The sequence below is a fragment of the Falco biarmicus genome, chromosome 9 (assembly GCF_023638135.1).
Source record: "Falco biarmicus isolate bFalBia1 chromosome 9, bFalBia1.pri, whole genome shotgun sequence".
NCBI classification, from domain to species: Eukaryota; Metazoa; Chordata; class Aves; order Falconiformes; family Falconidae; genus Falco; species Falco biarmicus.
In genome coordinates, this window is record NC_079296.1 from 26,455,044 (window position 1) to 26,475,315 (window position 20,272).

The window sequence follows — 20,272 nt, forward strand, 5'->3', positions numbered from 1 at the left end:
CCCTGAAAAATGAACTGGCTAGGGTGAAACTCATTTGTCTTAGCGGGACTGGGAAGGGATGGTAGCCAACACCAGCAGACCCCAGTGTGGTGGGCCTCCCACCATCGGTTGGGGCGGGGGAAGGTGGTGCCAGGAGCAAACCCTCCAGCTGCTCCCATGGCCCCACCCCGGCTGGTGCTGCCCTAAGCCCAGGCTGTGCTGCAGGTAGAAAAGTCACTTTTTGAGGCATTTCCCAGCTGGTCTGTGTTGTAGCCTCAAGGCCAGGATTTACAGCTTCTTGGGTGGCCATGCAAACCCTCCTGCCCCAAGGCTATTGCTTTGCTGTTCCTCTGTCCTCTTGCTTCGCTGCTCCTCTGTCCCCCCGGGTGCAGGGTCCCGCACACGCACCCCTCACTGCCCGCAAGGCCAGGGCAGAAAGCAGCAGCCCCTTGCCCCGAGCCTGTGGCCACTGATGACCCCACTTCTCCCTCTGCGCCAGCCCTTTCCCCTGTGCATCCAGCTCTGGCACAGCATCCCGCACCCACCGTAGCTGGGCATCTCCCTGGGGGAAAGACAGCGCAGCCCGCACTGCCAGCCCGGCGACACACTTGGGCACACAAAGCTGCCAGCCCTAGATCTGTTGGTAGGAGGCTGAGGATGGGAGCAGGGTGTGATCCCACCACCTCCATTCCCACTCCCAGTTCAGTTCAGCTGCCCTCCCACCAGAAGGCCCCTGTGGTCCCTGCCCGGGGCCAAGGTGTAACCTTCGCAATCTTCACTCTGGAGCAATTTCTCAGCTGCCTGCTTCCTCTTCCGCATGCTCCCAGCAATTAAAGCTGGCTGCAGCCAAATGACCCAGTGCCACATGCATGCTAAAAAGCCCCCTGCCAGGCAGCTACCGAGCTTTCCTTTGAAAGGCAAAGCATCCGCCGCTGCCGTGCCCTCTGTGACCCCCAAACCCACAGCCCCCAAGCTCAGCAGCACTGCTGAACCCCGGCTCGGTGCAGCCAGGGGAAACTGAGGCAGGGGCTCACTCCAGAGCTGCAACCTGCGCACCCACCACTCCCGGGGCTCTCCTCCCTCTCCAAAAGCCTAAAGGTCTGTTTGCCCACAGCAAAGGGAAGAACATGAGGGTATTGGTGTAAATTGGGTCAAGGAAGCATTGCTAGTAAACTGTCACTCCTGGTTGTGTAATGGGAACAATTACGGCTTGAGGTCTTGTTAAGACATCAGGAAGGAAAACACATCTGTCTGGGGGTAGGCGGAGTGTGATGGCAATCGAAAAACGAGGGTCCAGTTGACAGAAGGATGAAGCTGCCTTCACTTCTAGAGGTGTTCCCAATCCCATCCTGGTGGGTCTGAAGCCTGGGGCTTGGATTGACTCCTGTGCAGGGGGACGCAGGGAATGGGTTCCCAGCTCTTCCTGTGCTCTGCTTCTTCCCCCAGGCACCAGGGCACCAGGGCCTCAAAGCAGCCAGTTTTAACCCTTCTGAAATCCCTGGTCCCTGATCCACCCTCCTGAGCTCAGCACTTGGCGCCCAGTGTTCCCCCACAGCCCACCCCTGGGGTCCGATGGGGACCCGTGGGTGGCAGGACCAGTGCTGGGCTCTGCCAGGCAAGCCTGGGAGAAGTGCCTGAGCTCTTCCCACCTGTGCAGCTGCTGGTGGCCCTCCTGTCCCCAGGGGGCTGCCAGGCTTCCCTCGCTGCCCACCACCTCGTGCTGCCCACTGCACTGCTGGGCAGCAAACGCCTCTCTGCCCATCCCTCCCTGCTGCCGGGGTGGCCTTGAGCCCACCGGGCAGGTCCCTCCCAGGGTCTCCAGAGGGATGCTCAGGCACTGCTGGAGATCACCCAGAGCCTGGCCAAAATAAACCCAGGGCTCCCCGTGAGCAAAACCCCAGGGTGCTGCCAAATGTGGGGTGGGGGCCCCCTCCATTGTGCCAGGCTCCTGGCGTGCCACCGAGGGGCCGGGACAGCCAGCAGCCAGAGTTAGCCTTTAACCGCTCAAAATGTGGCACGGAGGGAGGGGAAATTCTTGAGGCTTCTATTAACAAAAGAAGAGTCATACTTTACGTTCAGTCCCACTTACAGCTTATGAATGATTCTGCATCTTTTAATAAATGGTTAATCAAGTGTTAGAGTCCAAACAAGTTGATGGGTTGCTTATTACCACATTCTATAACCTTTTATGAATGCCTTCTGTCGATGTACTTATAAACATCCATACCACGTACTTCTCGTGTCTTGACATGTTGGTCACATCTGTTCAAAGTTTATTAACTCTTGAGCTGCTCACTAAGGGCAGCCGGCAGGGATACCCCTGGTTATCTGCGTTCATCTGTGTGGCTCAGAAGGCACACCTGCGGGGGAGGCACCGGCCAAGGGGCGAGGGGTGCATCCCCCTTCATCCCAAAGAGGTTAGAAGCCAGTGGGATGCAGCAGCATCCAAAATAAGTCGGCAGCAGGGTGCTGCTCTCACGACTGGGTTTTTTTTGCCACCAGGACAAACAGCCAAGGGAAGTCGGTGGCAGATTCTTCCTCTCTTGAAGTCATCAAGCTGAGACAGGACGTCGTCCCGGACTGCCCGCTTCAATCAAAACCACAAGTTACTGGGCTCAACGTGAGAGGAGTTGGGTGAAATTCTCTGGCCTGCGAACACGGGAGGTCTAACGGGATGATTTAATGGGCTCTTCTGGCCTGGAAACCCACGGAAACATCTTTGGCTGTCACTGTTCATGTGCAGCCGAAACCCCCCTCGCATCACGTTGCGAATAATGAAATGAAACTCTCAATAAGCTGAATAATCAGAAAACAATTTTCCAATAAAAGCGTCCCCTGAAATCTCCTTTTAAGGCAAGGACTGGGATTCCCACCGCCGAGTGTGTTCCTGACGCCTCGCGTTATTGTTCAGCGCCTGCACCGGGGCAGGCAGGCTGCCACCCCCCCCCACCCCCCACCCCCCGTGCCCTCAGGGATGCTCCCCGTGATGCAGCCCAGCCAGCCCCCCTGCTTCTGAGCCCTTTTTGCCTTTATTTTCCCTCTTCTGCTGGATGCTTTGGATAATTTTCCTGCTCAAAAAGCAAGCAGGGAGTACAAGGTGCCACAGCCCCACGTTCGCCCCAGTGTTTTTCACAGCCTGAGAAGGGATTTGTGCATTGAGCAGACGGGGACGGTCCCAGTCCAGCGGGAATCTGGGTCTCCCCACTCGACTTGGCTTTGGACACTCCTGGAGATTTTTTTAATATCTAACAGTGCTTTTCCCTTTGCTCCCTGCCCCCCAGCCCCTCTGGAGCAGGTACCCTACCGGCACGGAGCAGCCTGACTCGCTGCCCTCCGGTGGGTTATTTGTGGCTGGAGTGTGGAAGGTCTGAAATGTGAGTGATGGAAAAGGGCATTAAAAATACTTTTCCCCTTGGAAAAACAAAACCAAACCCGAAGTACAGTTTTTTGGAAAGCTGCTGGGGCAACGGCTGCTGCCTGAAACGCCAGCGCATGCCTGCAGCAGGTGACCAGTGCGGGGACCAAGGGAACAGAGCCCACACCAGCCATGCTGCCGTAGCCTGTCTCCTGCACTGCTTCAATTAGCGCGAGCGATGAGGTGTCGGGGAAAGGTAAGGCCATTTTTTTCTCCCATGCAAACTCTGCCTGACAGCGGGAACAGGTGCTCTGAAAGCTGTTTGGAGAAGACAGAGCTTCTGGGCGTGCTGTGGGCTCCTCGGCAGGGAGCTGGGGCATGCAGGGGGCTCCCCTGCAGCGCTTCTTCCACCTCTGCCAGGGCCTGGATGCCTGTGTGGACGGCGAGGCTGTGGTTTGCAGTGGGGTGAGGATGCTTGCTGGCTCCCCGCTATCCCTGGAGCTTGGCCATGGGGCTGGGGGGGCTTGTCCTGTGCAGGGGAGGGGAGGCAGCAGGGCCTGGGCCAGCCTGGCTGCTTTGGGCCCCCCTCTAGTTACGGCTTGACCATGGGGCCCTCAGGAGCACGGGGCATTAATGTGTCAGGCCCTGTGCACTGGGCTGTGCTGGAAGCCTTCTCCCTGCACTGAGGTGTGCTGCTGCAGCCAGCTGTGCCATCAACACTGGCTGGGCAAAACAGCAAACAGTAGAGAAATGAGGGGAAAAGAAGGAGAAAAGAAAAATCTAAAGGGGCCTGGTGTGCCAGTCCCCCAGGAGCCCACGTTTCTGGGTGCTGCATGACACATCCTTGTGGTCCAGATGGGCTGAAGCATGGAGAGCCCCTCCCTTGCATGAATACACCATCCCACCATAGGCTGGGGAACATGCCATGGGCTGGGGGACATGCCGTGGGAAGGGACATGCTGCAGAGGTGATGCTATTGGAGGGTGTTTGGGGGTCAGGACCATCCCTGGGTGCCCAAGTCCAGCACAACCAGCAGCCATGTCATCTCTGCCCTGGGTGGGCAGGGAGCACTGTGGAAGCCGGAGCCCCTGGCTGTGGGGGCTGCCTCCTTGTCCCACCTGTGGGGACCCCTCTCACCTTCCCCTCCTGCCCTGCAGGTACACCCTTTCCCCATCAATGTTCCCAGGTGCCGCCATTCACTTTTCAGATGGGAAATGAGCCCCAGCCCTCCCTCCACACTCCAAAAAACCTCCAAAACCAAGCGAGGAGAGAAATAAACAAACAAATCCCTTCCCTCTCCTGGCTTGGCATCTGCTTGCAGCCCTTCCATTATTAATTAGAGAAGCTTCCGGCATTATTAGCAACAAACCGCTCCTAATGAAGTTCAGAGCCGCAGATCCAGGAGGGGCTCCCAGACACGGCTTTTCAGAAACCTTAATTAAATTCACTGCCCGAAGGTGCTTTTGGCTGGGGTGGCGGCAGAGCGGTGAGGCTGCCCAGGCCAGGCACAGCACGCTGGTGGTGGGGCTTGGGGTGCAGGGTGCCATCAGGAGAGGGGCACCCCGCTGTGCTACAGCCCCAGGGACACCTGGTTCCCTCCAGGTTTGGGGCTGAACAGAGGGATGCAAAGGGGGTGCTGCCTGGCCACTGCAGGGATGGCAGAAGTGGATCATTTAATTCATGATTTAAATTAACCGAGTGGCTGGCAGGGAGGGTTCCCAGCACTGCGTGAGCAGCAGGGTCCCTGGCCGGTCCCAGCTCCACCATCCTTGCTGGGATGTCCTGGTGGGGCAGCCCTGTGCTTGCAAATGCTTCAAGGCTTGGGAAGGCAAAGGGGCATGGGGGGTCTTGGGCCAGGGGTCCAGCTGTGGGTGGCCGCTCATCCCCCAAACCCCTGCCCGGGTAAACAGCCTCGCTGGGGATCCCAGTTGACTGTCAAGGTTTCCTCAAGTGACACGATGACACCCAGCCAAGCTATGGCCATGTCCCCTTCAGCACATCCAGCATGGGTTGCTCTGCACCAGTGCTCGGAGACCCCACTGCTTTACCCTGGGGCAGGGACCGTTCAGGCCTGGATACGCTGCGGGAGAGGTTCTCCAGGTTCTCCGGGAAAGGATGGTTTTCACCCCCCACTTCAAAAGAAAACAAATGCTCACGGGAATGCTTTCTGCTGATTGCTTCCCTTTCAGTGCAGGGAGGGCTGAGATAACACCCTCAAAGAGCAAGCGCAAAATCTGCCCAAAGCTGGATTTTGGCTTCCCACGCATCCTTTCCCTTCCCTGTCACCCCCCCTCTGCACACAGGTATCTTCCCTGCCCCACCCCCTCCCCCCCCAAGATATTCCACCCTTTCTCTCTGACCTTAAAGGAATTTATTACCGAGGAGTGTAAAACGATTACTGCAAAATCGTTCTGCGTTACTGGGAAATCATTGCAACATTAGCTCAGTAATGTTTTTTCATAAGTGTTTGCTGTGTCTCTTCTCTGACATATTCAGTCTCCACGCGCACGTCCACACCCCCGCAAATCCCGCTGAAGCCAAGAGGCGCTTGGCAGAAGATGGGAGCATGGACCTGACCCAGCACTCACCCCGGCTCCCTCCTTCCCATGCTGGCAGATGAGGTTGCCATCCCTCGGCCGTGTCCTCGGCCCCACGTAGAAGCTCTCCCCATCCCCGCTTGTCCAAACGGCACGGAAAACCCCGGCTGCCAGGGCACTCGGGCTGCCTTAGCTCAAGGGGTTTCACCAGCAGATGCTCGTGAAGGATCCCGCACCTGGCAGGGCCCAGGCATTTTGATGACTTCTTCCTGGGAAAAGGAAGATCCTCGGGAGGTCTGGGCAACAGATTCTGCTCCCCGGGGCTGGGGGAGAAGGTGCTGATAAGGAGAAGCGGGGCTGAGCAGGAGGCGGGCCAGGCAGTCCTGCTGCCTGCAGAGAAGGACACTGACAGTTCTGCAAATACGTTTAATGAACTTAGAATACACAAAAGGAAAAAAAAACGTTTAGTGATTCACAAAAATATTACAAAAAGTCACGTGCAGGCGAAACACACCCAGCACTGCAATAACAATGTAAGAATTTACATTAGAAACTAATATAAAATATTTAAAAACCTCTGCTAGTTTAGCTTTCCATTTGTTTTTTGTCTTTTATAAAAAAAAAAAGGAGGAGGCGAAGGGGAAGAAAGGCCATCTACAAGGTACTGATACAGCGGCTGCAGAAATGTGGGCTCCTTCCAGCCCTGTCGGTAGCATCCTCGGGCTCCTCGCTTGACATGACCCTGCACACGCAGACTGTACATGTACACACACACACGCACACACACACACACACACAGCTGAACTACGGAAAGGTTCACCTCTGGGCTGCCAGGGCAGCCCCAGTGGTCAGGGTTTGCTGTGGTTCTGCTCGCCCCACACGTCCCCTGCTCTGGGAAGCTTGCCTTTGCTCTAGGATTTGCAGAAACCATCCAGCATACAAAACAAGTAGTGTCTCCAGTGGGTGGCAAAACCTCCATCCCTTTAAAAAAAAAAAAAAAAGGGAAAAGCCGGTGTGCCCAACCTGGGCTGGATGAGAAGGGTTTTGAATGGCTAACCCTGGGTTTGGAGCATGACCGCGGCCAAACCTGGGAGCACTGGGACTCCAGGGCCAGGTGGGTGCAAGCAGCACCCTGGCATGGGGGCCAGGGCACCAGTACAAGCCCCCAGCAGGACACCGCCTGCTTCCACCGGGCTGCAAAGTGCCGCTTCAGGGAAAGCCAAAAGCCAAGACAAAAGGGCCCGGAGCCCCCCAGCCTGCGATCAGTCACTGCTGGGACGCCAGGGCCACTCACACCCACCTCCCCTTCCTCCGCCCCACGCGGGTTTTGCAGCCCGCTTGCTGTTGCAGGAGGAACAACGCAGGAGCTTCGTCGCCAGCACCACATGGTCCTCCTGCGCCCATCCTGCCCGCAGCATTGTCAACACATGTCTTGTTTATGTAGGACCTACCACACACGGCGACAGCTCGGTCCCTCCCACCCTCGCCGCTTGTGCAGCGGAGGGTTTCCGGAGCCGCACTTTCGCTGCAGTTGGGCCCCAGGGAAAGGAACAAAGGAGCCATTTTCATCTCCAGCCTCGCCGGGAGCAGAGGGAGAAGGCGAGAAAAAAGACCAGTGTTTGCAAAACACAACAATCGGCAGGAAATCTTCCTCTGGCTTTTCAAGGCTGGTTTTTTTTTTCTTTTTCTCTCTCTTCCTCTTTTTAAAGAGGGGAGGCACGGCGTCAGGACAGTTTAAAACCAACCAGGCACTGGGGCAGCCACATCTGCCACGTGCAGCACGCTCTGGGCTGATGTTTCTCTCCTGCTAACGGGGCCCTACGAGCCGAACGATGAACGATGCCGCGGTCTTTCAGCGAAAGGGAAGGGGCTACCTTCATGGCAGACTAGAAATGATGTTTCTGAACTGATGTGCCGCTTAGGATGATTTTATGGTCTGTCAGTGATTTTAGGGAAACAGAATCATAGTAGGAATGAAGAGGTGGTGACGCACAATACACGACAGGTTCACTGCCTGAGAGAGACAGATCGACATGGGGCTGCGTTTAGAACACATCTGCAACCTCAGGCTTATTCTCCATTTGAAATTTTGGACTCGTGTCAAACACAAGGTTGTGTTATTTTTTTAGAAGAAAAGAGAACAAGCAGACACTGCACAACAGAAACAAATGTTATAAAAATAGTAGGCTGCTACAGAGCTCGTTAAAAACTGCCACGGTCCCAGAGACCTAAATCCACCTTTAAAATCTTGGGAGGTGAACCCCACTGGCAAACGTGCATCCCAAGATTGTTTTGGATACAGTTTGGCTGCTGTGCAGGCTGGCGTTTATCGATAGGGACAGACACGCAGAACGGGATTTCTAGTCGCTCGACATTTCATCTGCCCTTGCAGCTTCACTCACAGGGAGAATTAAGGCATAATACATACTCTAAACAGAGTGCAGTCACATAGAGGACCAAGTTCCCGGCAGGTGGAAGGGCTCTCCTGGTGCTGGACCCCCTCCTCACCTGGCCGTGGTGCCACAGGGGCTGAAGCCCCGGCCTTGGGGAAAATCAGACACGGACCTGAGGGCCTGCTCTAGCCTGAAGGTGTGAGGATCGCCTCTCCCCACCCGACGCGATGCTGCCTTGCGCCCCGCCAGATACAAGCCAGCAAAGCGGGTCATGGACCCAGATGCCTGCCTAGGAGGGAGGAGGCATCAGGGCAGATTAAACAGACGCGCAGCCGTGATCCCACACCAACCGGCCACCTAACCCAGCGTCCTGCGAAGCGTGCAGGCAGCCAAATGTTTTCCAGGGAAGCATCTGAGAAAGGTTTTTGTGAGAAGCTGGGGGGACATTTTATGTAGGGAACGGATGGTGGTAAAGCAACAAAGCTCGCTCAGTGACCAGCCTGGAGGTTCTCACGAGGGGGTAGCGGAGCACAAGCTCCACTCTCCACCCCACAGTAATTAGAATAACAAATGAGACTGAAGCAGCCACATTGCCACTCCCCATCTTTGACTCAACCTCAGACGCAGCTAAGGCAGCCATTTGCAGTCTCTACCATCAGCGACAGGTCCAGGCCAGAGCGCGTGAACATGCACCGGGATGCGCATGGCCGGCTGCTTGCACCCGTGCAGGACCTCAGCAGGTCTTGGCATGGAAATGAGAACTTGCCTGCAGGGACTGCACGCCGTGCTGAGGCCCTGATGAGTCTCACTTTGGTTTCTAGCTTCCCTGCACCCACGTCAGCTCCCTTTGTAGTGCCTGAGATGCATAAGGACTGTGCTGCCCCGAACCAGCCTGAGCTGTGGGAGCAGGAGGGAGGCTGCTAACCTGCTCCCCCACCACACAACCTCTCCCCAGCAATCTGTCCCCTGCAAGCCAAGCACTGCTTTCAACTGGGTTTTCTTTTTAAAAGCTACACCCCCTAAATATTTCTACTGGTTGCAGATGAAAAACACAACCCCCACTTCTTCAAAGACCATTTGATGACCTGATGATGTAATTTCAGAAGTTATCCAAGGGCAACTGAATATTTGAAGTGAAGAGCTTGGGAATATCATTTCAAATCACTGCTGGCAAATCTATGTGCAGTAAAACCAATATATCACCATCCTCAAAGACATTATACACAGCAGGCACCACCTATGAGCCACTGAAAATATCACTGTAGGTCACACCAGCTACAAGACTGCTCTGCTCAGATCATATCCCACATACTTTAATACTGAAACTATACAATCCTTCTCCTGTTTTTAATCATGAGTTGAGAGGGAGAGTAGTCCTGGCTTCTGGGTCTTCTCTTGTTTCAGAACTGCTGTCACATGTTGGATTTTCGAGGCATTGTGGGTCTGTCATAAGGCTCTTCATCTCTGGAAATATCCTATCAACCTGCATTGCAAGATTTCTCCAGGAGGATGAAAATCTGTACTCGCTGCTTCTAAACTGCATTCATTTCCATCCCGATTACTATCTTTTGCCAACACAAGCCTCAGGTTTTGGTTTCATACAATCCTGCTTCAGGCCTACACAATCCAGAAAAAATCAGCACCACTGGATGGACGTACCATCTCAGCAGGTCTGGGCTAAAAAATTACTGTGGCGTTTATTAACACTGATGCATTTCCCTTTTTTAAACTACTTGCTCGCTAAAATGCAAAGGTTTCTTTGCCATTTCCTTCACACACAGGCATGTCCTCTTGCCCGAAGATGAAAACATCCAAACTTGAGCTCTCATTTACTTGCCAATGAGTAAGCCTTTGGCACAGTTGCAAACTTGATGTGAATCAGGGGAGGGAAGGTCCTGTGGGTGCACAGCTCTTCACAATACTGAGGAACATTCAACTTTCTTATTCTTAGATAACTGTTGAGAGGCAGCGACATGACCTCGGAGCTTAAGGGCTGACTTTCACCAGTTTCTCTCTTATAGCTGGTCTAACAATAAGACAGATATTTCTATTTTAACAGTAATTTGTGTAATATTTTTCCCCTTAACTAAATACGATTTAATTTCCTTCCCTTCAAACCTTCCCCTCAATTGTTATCTGGCTACCAGCAAAGATCTATGAGAATGTGTCTAAGAAATAGAGATTTCTGGCATGCCACCTGTTCATAACTCAAATACACAGAACTATATATAAATACATGACATGGAACAAAAATACACACACACACAAGGATACTGGGTGGATTTTCAAATGCATTCAGCGTGCTCCCTCTGAAGTCAATGAAAACCCAACCCAGAGCGTCTGATGAGAGTAAATATGGTGAGGAAAACAAACACATGAGAAAGGCAGAACTGGAGCACAAGCAAGCTTGGAGGAGGTGCCTTCCCTGCATACAGCACCACATCCCTGCTGCGAAGGCTCGAAGAGTTCGTAGAGCAGGAGGTCCTAAGCTTTCCAGATGTGTGTTGGAGCCCAGAGAGGGTCTGATGGACTTCTTTGCCCCGTGCTGATCTCTGCAGGAACAGCAACAATTGACCTTCCAAATGTCCCTTTTCTCCACTAAGATGCGGATTTTAAGCTCCTTTTAATGAGAGTTAGCATCTGGAAACAAGGAAGAGCAGCCAGCATCGTGGCAATGGGCCAGCTCTGCTGCAGACACCCCCAGCAAGCTCATACGAGAGCAGTCCATGGGCTACTGTTGGTGGATGGCTTTGGGACAAAATTGTAGTTGTTGTCCTTGCCTTTTTCCCGATTGCCACAATTGTCTGTTTGTTCATGATCTTGCGGTGCGACACTTGGGAACGTCGTATTTGATGCTGGACTGGTACATTTTCATGCTGCTTTCTCGCCCACGCTGTCCCCTGCATATACATCTACAGTGCAGAAGGGATGCTTAGTGCTAACCAGGACAATGAAAACTGGCCAAGAGATCCCACGGATGAATGCAGTCTGCCACAGCACAGAAATCACTCTGGCTGGCACATGCAGATATCTGAAAGTTTGTTCTTTCGCAGCAGGATTTTAAGATGATCCTCTGAGTTCAGACAAAATGACAAACTCATTTACATGTAAATTGCTTTCGTAGCTTTGCAGAAAGGAAGGTTCTGCCGAGCAGCGTTGGACCCTGCATTTGGCCTGCCTTAAATTATAATATAACAACAATTATAATAATACAAATACTACTTTGTACACAAAGCACGCCCTCCCCTGCAAACCCTGGCATGCTTCGGTAGGTCCTACAGCCCTCTAGTCAATAATCACCCTCTCTGCACAGAGAGACATTGAGTGACTTGCCTGAGGCCACAGAAGAATTCTGTAGCAAGTCCAAGGAAAGCTTTGTGGCTCCTAGCTCTGCTTCTTGACCAACATTAACCAGCCTCAAATATATGCAAAAAACATCAAAGCTGACTGAGCCAGGAAGAAATTAAATCAGAAAACAAACAAAAAAACAACCCTGGGGTACTGTGAGGCCTCCTTGGACTTTGCTGTTTGATCAGGGGAGTGAAGTGTTAAAAGCTTTTGTTATACTTGTATTACGATCACAGAGCAAACTGCACATAAATCGCCAAGTTATCTTGTAGGTAGAAAGGGGTGGAAGGAAAGCTGCACCTCCCCCGACAAGGAGTGAAGAGCTGTCACCAAAAGACAATGGGCAGAGGAAGGCTGGGAAATATGCATCAGAAACAACCTGCAACAGCAGCAGGGGGTAAAGCCTGCGGTGCTTTGCTGCAGTATATCCAGGGGGGCCAGCATCTTGATGCAGAGACACAACCTGACCCTGCAGAGACAGTCTCCTCCGCACACCACGTTTTGCTCCAAGGAGGAAGCCACAGGGATCTAGAGAGAGGGTCTTTTCAAACTGATTTTCATGCCCTACAGTTCAAATCTATCTGAAAGGAGGGATGTAAGCAACAAGAGCCACCACAGAGAGGCTAGAGGGGAAAATGGAGCTGCACTAGGGCACAACCCTGCTGGAACAGGGAGAATAGTTGGCTTTACTGAGGCTGAATCTCCCCTCTGCTACACTAGGGCAGCAGAGATCTCCATTTCATATGCTTTCAAGCAGCCCTCTGGATCCTGCAGAGCTGCTGAAGTTGTCCCTGTGAACAAATGGTCCTTTCTAGCTTCTCAGATTCTGTACAATAGCAAGGAAAAAATACTTGACAGTATCTCTTTAAAGATAAACACACTGTAAACAGGAGATCTCCCCCGCCCCAGTAGCTTTCTTCCTCCTGCCTGTGCAAAACCAGAGGTTGCGACCTTCCCTGGGGTTCAGGCACAAGGACAGGATGCGTGAGAATAAAGTTGCCTCTGTTTGCAGCGATACCATAGCTAATAGCACCAAGACCAACACTTAAAACATGCCTAATTTGAGGGCAGGGAGGATCTGGGTTTGTTTTTCTTGACTGAACTAGAAAGTTCATCTTTAAATCTGTTCGGCTTCAAGCATGTGAGCTTTTGGCCTCCTTTAAACAGGGGAAATACCATTCCGTTTCTGAAAAGAAAAAAAAAATAGCACATGGAAGAACAGTTCTGCAGTCAGTAAAAGTTTGGCTAACAAAAGGACTCCAGAGTCACGTAAAGAACATTTAATCCATGGATTATAGGCTCGCACCTGGCAGAAATGCATGTGTAAATACAGGCGTGCAGAGCGTCTACACCCTGGGCTAAGGCAGAGGGGAGTTCTGTAGCTAGGAGAGAGAAAGGATTCTTACTACTAATTTTCATAGTTAAATATTTCTCACTCACACTCACACATACGCAGGCTGTTCCCAGAGAGCTCAGCCTTGGGAAGGATAAAGGAAAGGGCTCAGTTCGGTCTGGGCTGGTGCTGAGTAGCTCCTCTTCTGTTTGCAGTGGTTGTACAGCAAACTTTTATTTGCAGGCAGAGTTTTTACTGCATTAATTATCCTGTGAGTCACTGGGTAATGGACAGTAACTTGGCTCTCCCAGTCGTTAGAAGGGTGTAATTCAGCTCTAATGCAACGGGTTGTCGAACACGGCATCTGGCAAGATGGAAACTTTCAGTTTCTTTTCAGGCCAGCTGTACTCCTTTGGAAGTTTAAACTGTAAGACAGTGAAAAGAACCAGTTAATGTGTATCTCTGCAACCTGCACAGAAAACCCAAAATCATCACAAAGGCAGGCAGCCCCATGTTATTATTATTTTTTAAAACAAGAGGCCACCAAGAAAACATTTCCCCATCAGTATGTTTTGGACAGCAGTGGACATTAGATAATGTGGCCTGTGCCTCAGCTGCCAAAGTAAAGTTCTGAGCTTTCAGCTCAAGTGCTGTTTATTTCATCAGACAGATTCTGGAGGGTTTCTATCCCCATCACCATTTCCTCTCCCCAACCTCTCTGGAAGTTTGCAGCTGAACTATCTCCCCTCCTACCTGACCACGTCCCTTTCCTTTCACCTACTCCGGCCCCCAGAGCCCCCATTTGCTTTCAAGGGAAACTTACGGCAGCTTTCAAACTCTTGCTTGTGCGGGGTGGGATGTACGTGAGCTAGCACGGCCCTGCCGGGTGACAGGCTTGCAAAGGGCCATCACCTGTGGGAGGGCAAACTGTGCTGCCCTGGCTGGGGAAAGCCAGCGTGCCTGAACAGCGCTTCTGCTCCAGCCCTGCCCATCATTGGTACAAAGGCTTTGCAGAGCGCCCATACAATGCCTCACATTCACACAGGCACTCGGCTGCCCCGGCTGTTTTGCAAACATTGATTGAAGCACACAGAATGGAGATTTTTTTGCCCCAGTCTGGTTTACACAGCACTGTCTCTGGCCAATGTTTCCCAAACAAGGCAAGTGTACTGGTCCCATCCTGATGTCACTCCAGGGTACGCTGCCTTAGGCTGGGAAGTCACCTCAACATCTCTGATGCCAAACGCAACCATGTAGGGACAGAGCTTCAAGGAACCTTACCGCCAACCCTTCTCACAGCCGCATTTGACCAGGGCCCATGCATTCATACAGATCTCTCAAAAAAAAAGCTCTGGGGAGGGAGGTGGGAGGTGGAATCTCTTAGGCTACAAATTTGCCCCATCCACAGCTGAATGGCAACCAGTTCTGCATGAGCATTTCACACAATCCCAGTGCCCAGCCTGAGGCTCCAAAACACACAGGGGACAGCTCTGTAAGGCAGTCTGCAGGATCATTTTGCTTTTAAAACTCTGCTGCACCCACAGTGTAGCACCGTGTGACACTGCGAGTCCCTGTGGGAGGGATGGGACTCCCAGGGAGGAATCTCACCAGGATCCCATACCACCAGTGACAATCTGACCTGGAAGCAGCTAAATCAGAATGGTTACAGATACAGTGGTCCTCTCCCAAGAGAGTCCTCAGACCAAGGCCAGCAGTGCCATAAGCTTCCTAGGGGCTATGTGAATTAGAGAGTTGGTGGAAGCGGACAGTGACCTGTGCGTCATCTATCTTTATCCAATTACTTGTTTTTCTTCCCCTAAGCGCCCCTAATGCACACCCAACGGCAGGTTCCCAGTAAAGGAGATGCCCGCCAGCTGCCTGCTCCACAGAAAGGATGGCTCTAATGTGAATTTGCTCCTGACCTTGCTCTGTTTGCAGCTGTGTATGAGGGTTACCTGCAGCTGGCACCCACTGACCCTAGTATGTCGGGTTGGAGGTTCAGGGTCTGACCCATGACCCAGGCATGGCAGGAGGATCCTCCAGGATAGCAGCTACCATAAACTCCCACTCTTTCTCCTCTAGGAAACATAAACAACCCAAGTCCTACTTATGGTTGTTTTTTTTTAAACTCAAACCCCGGGTATAGCTTGCACCATATAATCTGGTGGCCCTGCACTGCCCAGGGGATTCTTCTGCGTTCAGTGTCCAGGGTATGTGAAAAACATGCTAAAGATATTCAGACAGATCATTTCACTGAATTTCATTTAACACAGGTGGCTCTTTATGCAGCGAACTGTCCTTGCAGTGCTTCATTCTACCACATGAATATCAGCAGCAGTGGTTAGGGTTGCTGAGGAACGCCTTCAGTTGGCCCAAACCAGGGTCCTGCAAGTTACAAATCCTTGGAGGAATCTGGATGCTGAAAGATCACATTTCATCTCAAGTATTTTCCTTTTTATAAACAGGAGTGGTTCCAAAGCAATCCTCTTGGAGAAGCCATCCTTTGCATTTGTTTGTTTTTCACTCTTTAATTTAGAAAAGTCACAGTAACTCAGAACCAAATGCCCAGTCCCTGTGCCAGGAGCTGCCATGCTCATTGCCTCTGCCTCTCAGTGGAAAGTGAAGGACTATGAGGCATCCAAAGCCTTAACTAAAGGGCCTTCAAACCAAAGTGCTCCTGGGCTTCCATGTCGCTAGCAAAAATGAGCTTTGGATTAGGTTTAACTGGATAAAAGCTGGCCTGAAAGTCACTGCACAGCCAGCAGCATGCTCCCCTCACTCACACAGAGAAGAACACCCTGGCATTAAATCAACTCTGGATTAAACAATTAGAGCCCTGAGATTTTCCTGGGGGGAGGGGAGCAGGGTGAGCGATGGGAGGGCTGCTCTACAAGCCAAGGAAAGTTTCTTTAGAGTCTGCAGGGAGCTGTAAAAAATGGGATTAAAAATATTACATGTCATTTCTGCCACTGCTCTTTGAAGTCAAGCAGAGTATTTATATGGCATGCATGGGAGACAGGGTGTTAAATGTTCCCCAGGAAGAGATCACATGGCAGGGGGAAGTTTAGTACTGTACAGCAAAGCTTTATAAAGCTCCCTTGGCTGCTGCTATAACACTTCCAGGCTGGTGATGGTCCTTTGCACACCACGCAGAGGCGGCAGGTGAAGGCCAAGTAGCAGATGTGCAAAAGCCCCTGCCTGCCCCCCAAACCAAAAAAAGGAGGCCTCTACAATAGATTGTTCAGCACTAAATGTGTTGCCACCCCTTTCAGCCTTTCTGAAAGCAGGGAAGGTGGTGTGCCTGGAGCTGCTGCCGAGGACACTATGCATGGCATGGAAGAAACCCCACCACCTGGCCCAGACACTACTGCTTTGATCCAGGGCACTCAGATACCATGTTGGGAAAGACACTGATGGAAAGGAAATAGAGAGTTTCCCTTAATATCCATCCCTGCCCTGTTTATACTGCAATCCCTCCTCTCAGTGCCTCAGTTCACAGCAGATGTGAAAGTTTAGCAAGGCCTTGAGTCTACAGGGCAGGGCTTCAGCCTGTGAGTGGAGGGGAGGATCAAAGGCAAGCTGCAGGATGGGCTGAGCTCTATGGGACAGTACATGGGAGATATGGGAATGACGCAGCCTTACTTCCTCTGGAGAATTCAGATCTTCTAAATCTTCCAGCATTCTCTCTACAAACTCTTCAGTCAATAGGATCTGCAAAGGAAATACAGTAGTTTACGCCTTTACACTGCTAGTTTTAGCTAAGTGCCAAGAAACAGAATGACTTCTGCAGAAAGCAGACTGTACCATCTCACTCCTTCCCCTGTGCCCTTCTTTCCTGCAATACAAAGGTTTGAGGGCAAGGAGCTCCCAACTTTGCCTCCCATCCCAACCACTGAAAAAAAATTATACAGCAATCTTTTTGACCCTCAATTATCCTCCTCTGTCTAAAATTAGAGGCTTGGCTTTAGACAGTGTGGGGAAGGAGAAAAAGGGGTCAAGATAACAACTGTTGGAGAGACAGTAGGAGACAGCCACTTTCATCTGATCCACTGAAGTTAAACTCACAGTTTAATCAGGAAACAACAGCGCAGGGAGAGCCTGAGACCTGTCCAGAGCCGGTGCTCCGGGCACGGGGAGGGCTCTGACCCAAGCGCAGCACATCGTTCAGATGAAGCGCATGCTGGGTATGGCAGATGCTCCCAGAGGTGCCCGCAATAGGCACCTCCACACTGTACTGCACATGACCATCTCGCACACTTGCGCTGGGAAAAATTCTGGCTCATCTCAAGGTCAGGTTAAAAAGCATGAAGTGGCCAAGGAAAGCAGCTGCCAACAGGTCAAAATTCCCAGCTGAGGGCCACGGCCCTGGTTCCATGGAGCCCCCCAAGTCACACATACCAGAGACACTGGGGGGGAAACTAGCCCCAGGAATTCAAGGGGAGGAACTCCCACCCTCTTTAAAAAAGCACGTGATAGCCAAAAGCAAACACATCCTGCCTCTCTTCACAACAGCCATAAAGGCCAGAGCTCTAGGCAGGCCAGCTGGCTTGGCACGGGAGCAGAGACGGTAGTGTGGGACCAGGCAAACATCCCCACACAGTGAGGGGGCCTTGGAGCAGCATTCCTGGGAGTTAGGTTGCAGCAGTATCATGTGGATTATTCCCATTTCAACCTACAGGTTTGTTTCTTACCCCCTGCTCCTTCTTTCCTTCCTTCACTCCATCACTTCATCTGTCTCTGGCATTGCTTTCCATTCTGAAACAACCACCATTTCCACGCCCCCTTTCTCACCCTTCCCCGTTCTCCCCAGCCGTGAGGGTCTGTGCTCCCTCCCAGAGAAGGGAGCGCTCCAGCACCAAACACTGATGGAGCTAAGTGCCCGCTGATGGAGCTAAGCCCCACTGCTCTCCACTGTCCCACCTCCATGCAGGAAACCACCTTCCATCCCCACCAGCTCCTTGGTACCAGTAACACCAGTGGGGAGTGAATGACCACAGGGATGCCGTGGGCTGTTTGGCAAGTGGAAGCCTCTGGGCTCCATTTTGGTAACACACGAGCAGGGCTATTGGACAGAAAGAGAAAGGGAAGCCTCTCGTCTCCCTTTCTTCCTTTGGTTGGCAAGAAAAGAGATCCGAAAACACCAAATCCAGATCCAAGAGCTACCAGGTGCCTGCAGTTCTCTCCTCTTCAACCTTGCCACACTGCTGCCACTGCACACAGACTTCCCAGAGGAGCAGGGAACTGCAGTCTCCCCTTTCCACCACATTCCCGTCTTCACTTAGCTTCAACCTGCAGCAGGCTTCCAGGCCAGGGTTTACGGCTGAGCTGCTCAGCATGGATGCAGGCACCTCCATCAAGCCTTTCTGATGGAGCCTGAAAAAAACCTGCTTCAGCTAGGAGCCAGAAGCTTGCTGCTTTGGACAGGACTCTGCAACCTGGCACCAATCTGCAGACTGGCAAGCTGAGAAACATTGCACTGAAACACGCAGTACCACCGCAAACTACTGCAGTCTCCTTGCAGGAGCCTGTAACTATTCTGCCTGTTGAACTGGAGGCACTCGTTTGTTGACTGTTTGCAGGAGGAGGAAGCCGTTTGTCCGTGTTGGAGGCAGGAGGGCAACCCGATCGCTCAGCTCAGGAGGAAGAGCTGGGTGGGGAGCTGGGGCTCTGCACCGAGCAGATCGCTTTCTGCGGAGGTGCAGCCTGCAATGGGGTGAGGGAATGAAAACAATTTGGCAGACATCAAAATCTACAGAACAGCCGGAAAAAGGAGGAGGAATTGGTATTCACAGCAATCAGGCAAGGAGGAAATGAATATTCAGCCATCCGCGGATGAGCAAAAATGCCAGAGGTTGGGACGGGTGACAGAGCAGGAATGAGGAGCCACAGCTTTGGCAGGGGAACTAGAAGACAAGCACAGCAGGAAGACCCCTGGGTGCTCCCAAGGTGCCAGAGGCAGGAGAGAAATGGGAACCATGTGTGCGAGGCAGCCAGCTGCTCTGAGGCTGGAGGAAAACAAGACAGGGTATGCAGGGGTAAACAGCAAAGGGTGGAGAGAGAGAAAAGGGAGATAGGTCAGGTCCTGGCTAAACCACAGACTCCCAGAGTAGGAGCAAACCTACATGGAGCACTGTGGCTAGCATTAACCTGGGGTGCAACCCTCTGAGATTGCTGAAGCCCATCTGCAGCTCACTGCCCCCTCTCAGTGAATTTTAGTAATCCAGCTGAAAAAAAAACCAAATTCCACTGATGCAGTGAGCTGAACTGGCTCCCTAAAGGGTCTGACAAGTGGAGTACGACAGGGGTCCACAGCTCAGCTGTCTTGTGGACTGTGTGGGATCAAAGCACTGGCAGTCTGCTCTATGCAGCGCACTGAAAAAATATTGCAGTGCCATTCTGTAAGCCCTGCATAGATAGTTAACTTTGCTGGAGGGCAGGCATCACAGGCTGCAATGACAAACTGCTGCAGTGACATTCACACAGTGTGTCACTCAGAGCCCATCCTTAACAGCCCGAGTCAGAAAAAACCCACCCCAAACCCTACCACCCCATGCTGGTGGGGAGAGCTGCTCTCCTTCCTGGAGAAGAAGAGAGTCTCCGAAGCACGGGTGTAACCAAACAGCCGTGTCCCTCAGCACAGGAATCCAGCACTCTTGAGCTCTCCCAAGGATACAGAGGCAAGGCATGTGTCCACAGCACACCAACAGCTGAAGAGGGCTTAGAAGCAGGAAGTACTGTCATCCTTGAATTTGCATGTAGACAAGATTTCCCCTCTTAAAAGTTGCCTAATCAAAATGGCTCAAGAGCATACAGCCCTGTGCTCATAGATCAGGCTGCCACCCCCACCTGCAATCAGCAAAACCACCTGCACACTGGTCAGTGAGTCTTTGCTCCTACGGAGAAGGATGAGAATAAATCCAATCCCGTCTCAGCTCCCCTCACTCACAATATTTCAGGTTTCCAGTTCTTGTAGCGTGCCTGCTCCTGCACAGTATGATACCCCATTACATTAACACACACACATTATATGTGCATGATATTAAAGGTGACATTCCCAGCAAATAAACATGACAGACTGCCATTGCTTTAGGCACCTAATTTAATTTCCTCTGGGATTTAAATGTTAGAAGCTCAAATTAAACAAATAGGCTCCGTTCACTTTATATTTCAGACCTGAATCTAGAGTTTTTCTCCGATGCTGTTAACTGATCTTATCAACAGGACACTGCACAAAGATCACAATGATGAAGCAGCTTATTCCCTTCCCAAAGGAAAACAGAGCCCTGCTGTTGTGCTGCAGCCATGGGAAAAGCCAATGCAATCTGGA

At 51.9% G+C, this 20,272-nt stretch overlaps 1 protein-coding gene across 3 annotated transcripts in view; it reads right to left on the reverse strand.

Moving 5' to 3' along the window:
- Positions 1-12,877: 12,877 nt before the first annotated feature.
- Positions 12,878-20,272, reverse strand: part of SUFU (SUFU negative regulator of hedgehog signaling) — a 95,580-nt gene continuing 88,185 nt past the window's right edge. For all 3 annotated transcript variants that reach the window (XM_056351449.1, XM_056351450.1, XM_056351451.1), the window contains exons 11-12: positions 16,588-16,656; positions 12,878-13,370 (exon numbers count right to left, since the gene is read on the reverse strand). In XM_056351449.1, the coding sequence (XP_056207424.1) occupies positions 13,281-13,370; positions 16,588-16,656 (159 nt within the window). In that variant the 3' untranslated portion in view covers positions 12,878-13,280. The remainder of the gene's footprint in view (positions 13,371-16,587; positions 16,657-20,272) is intronic.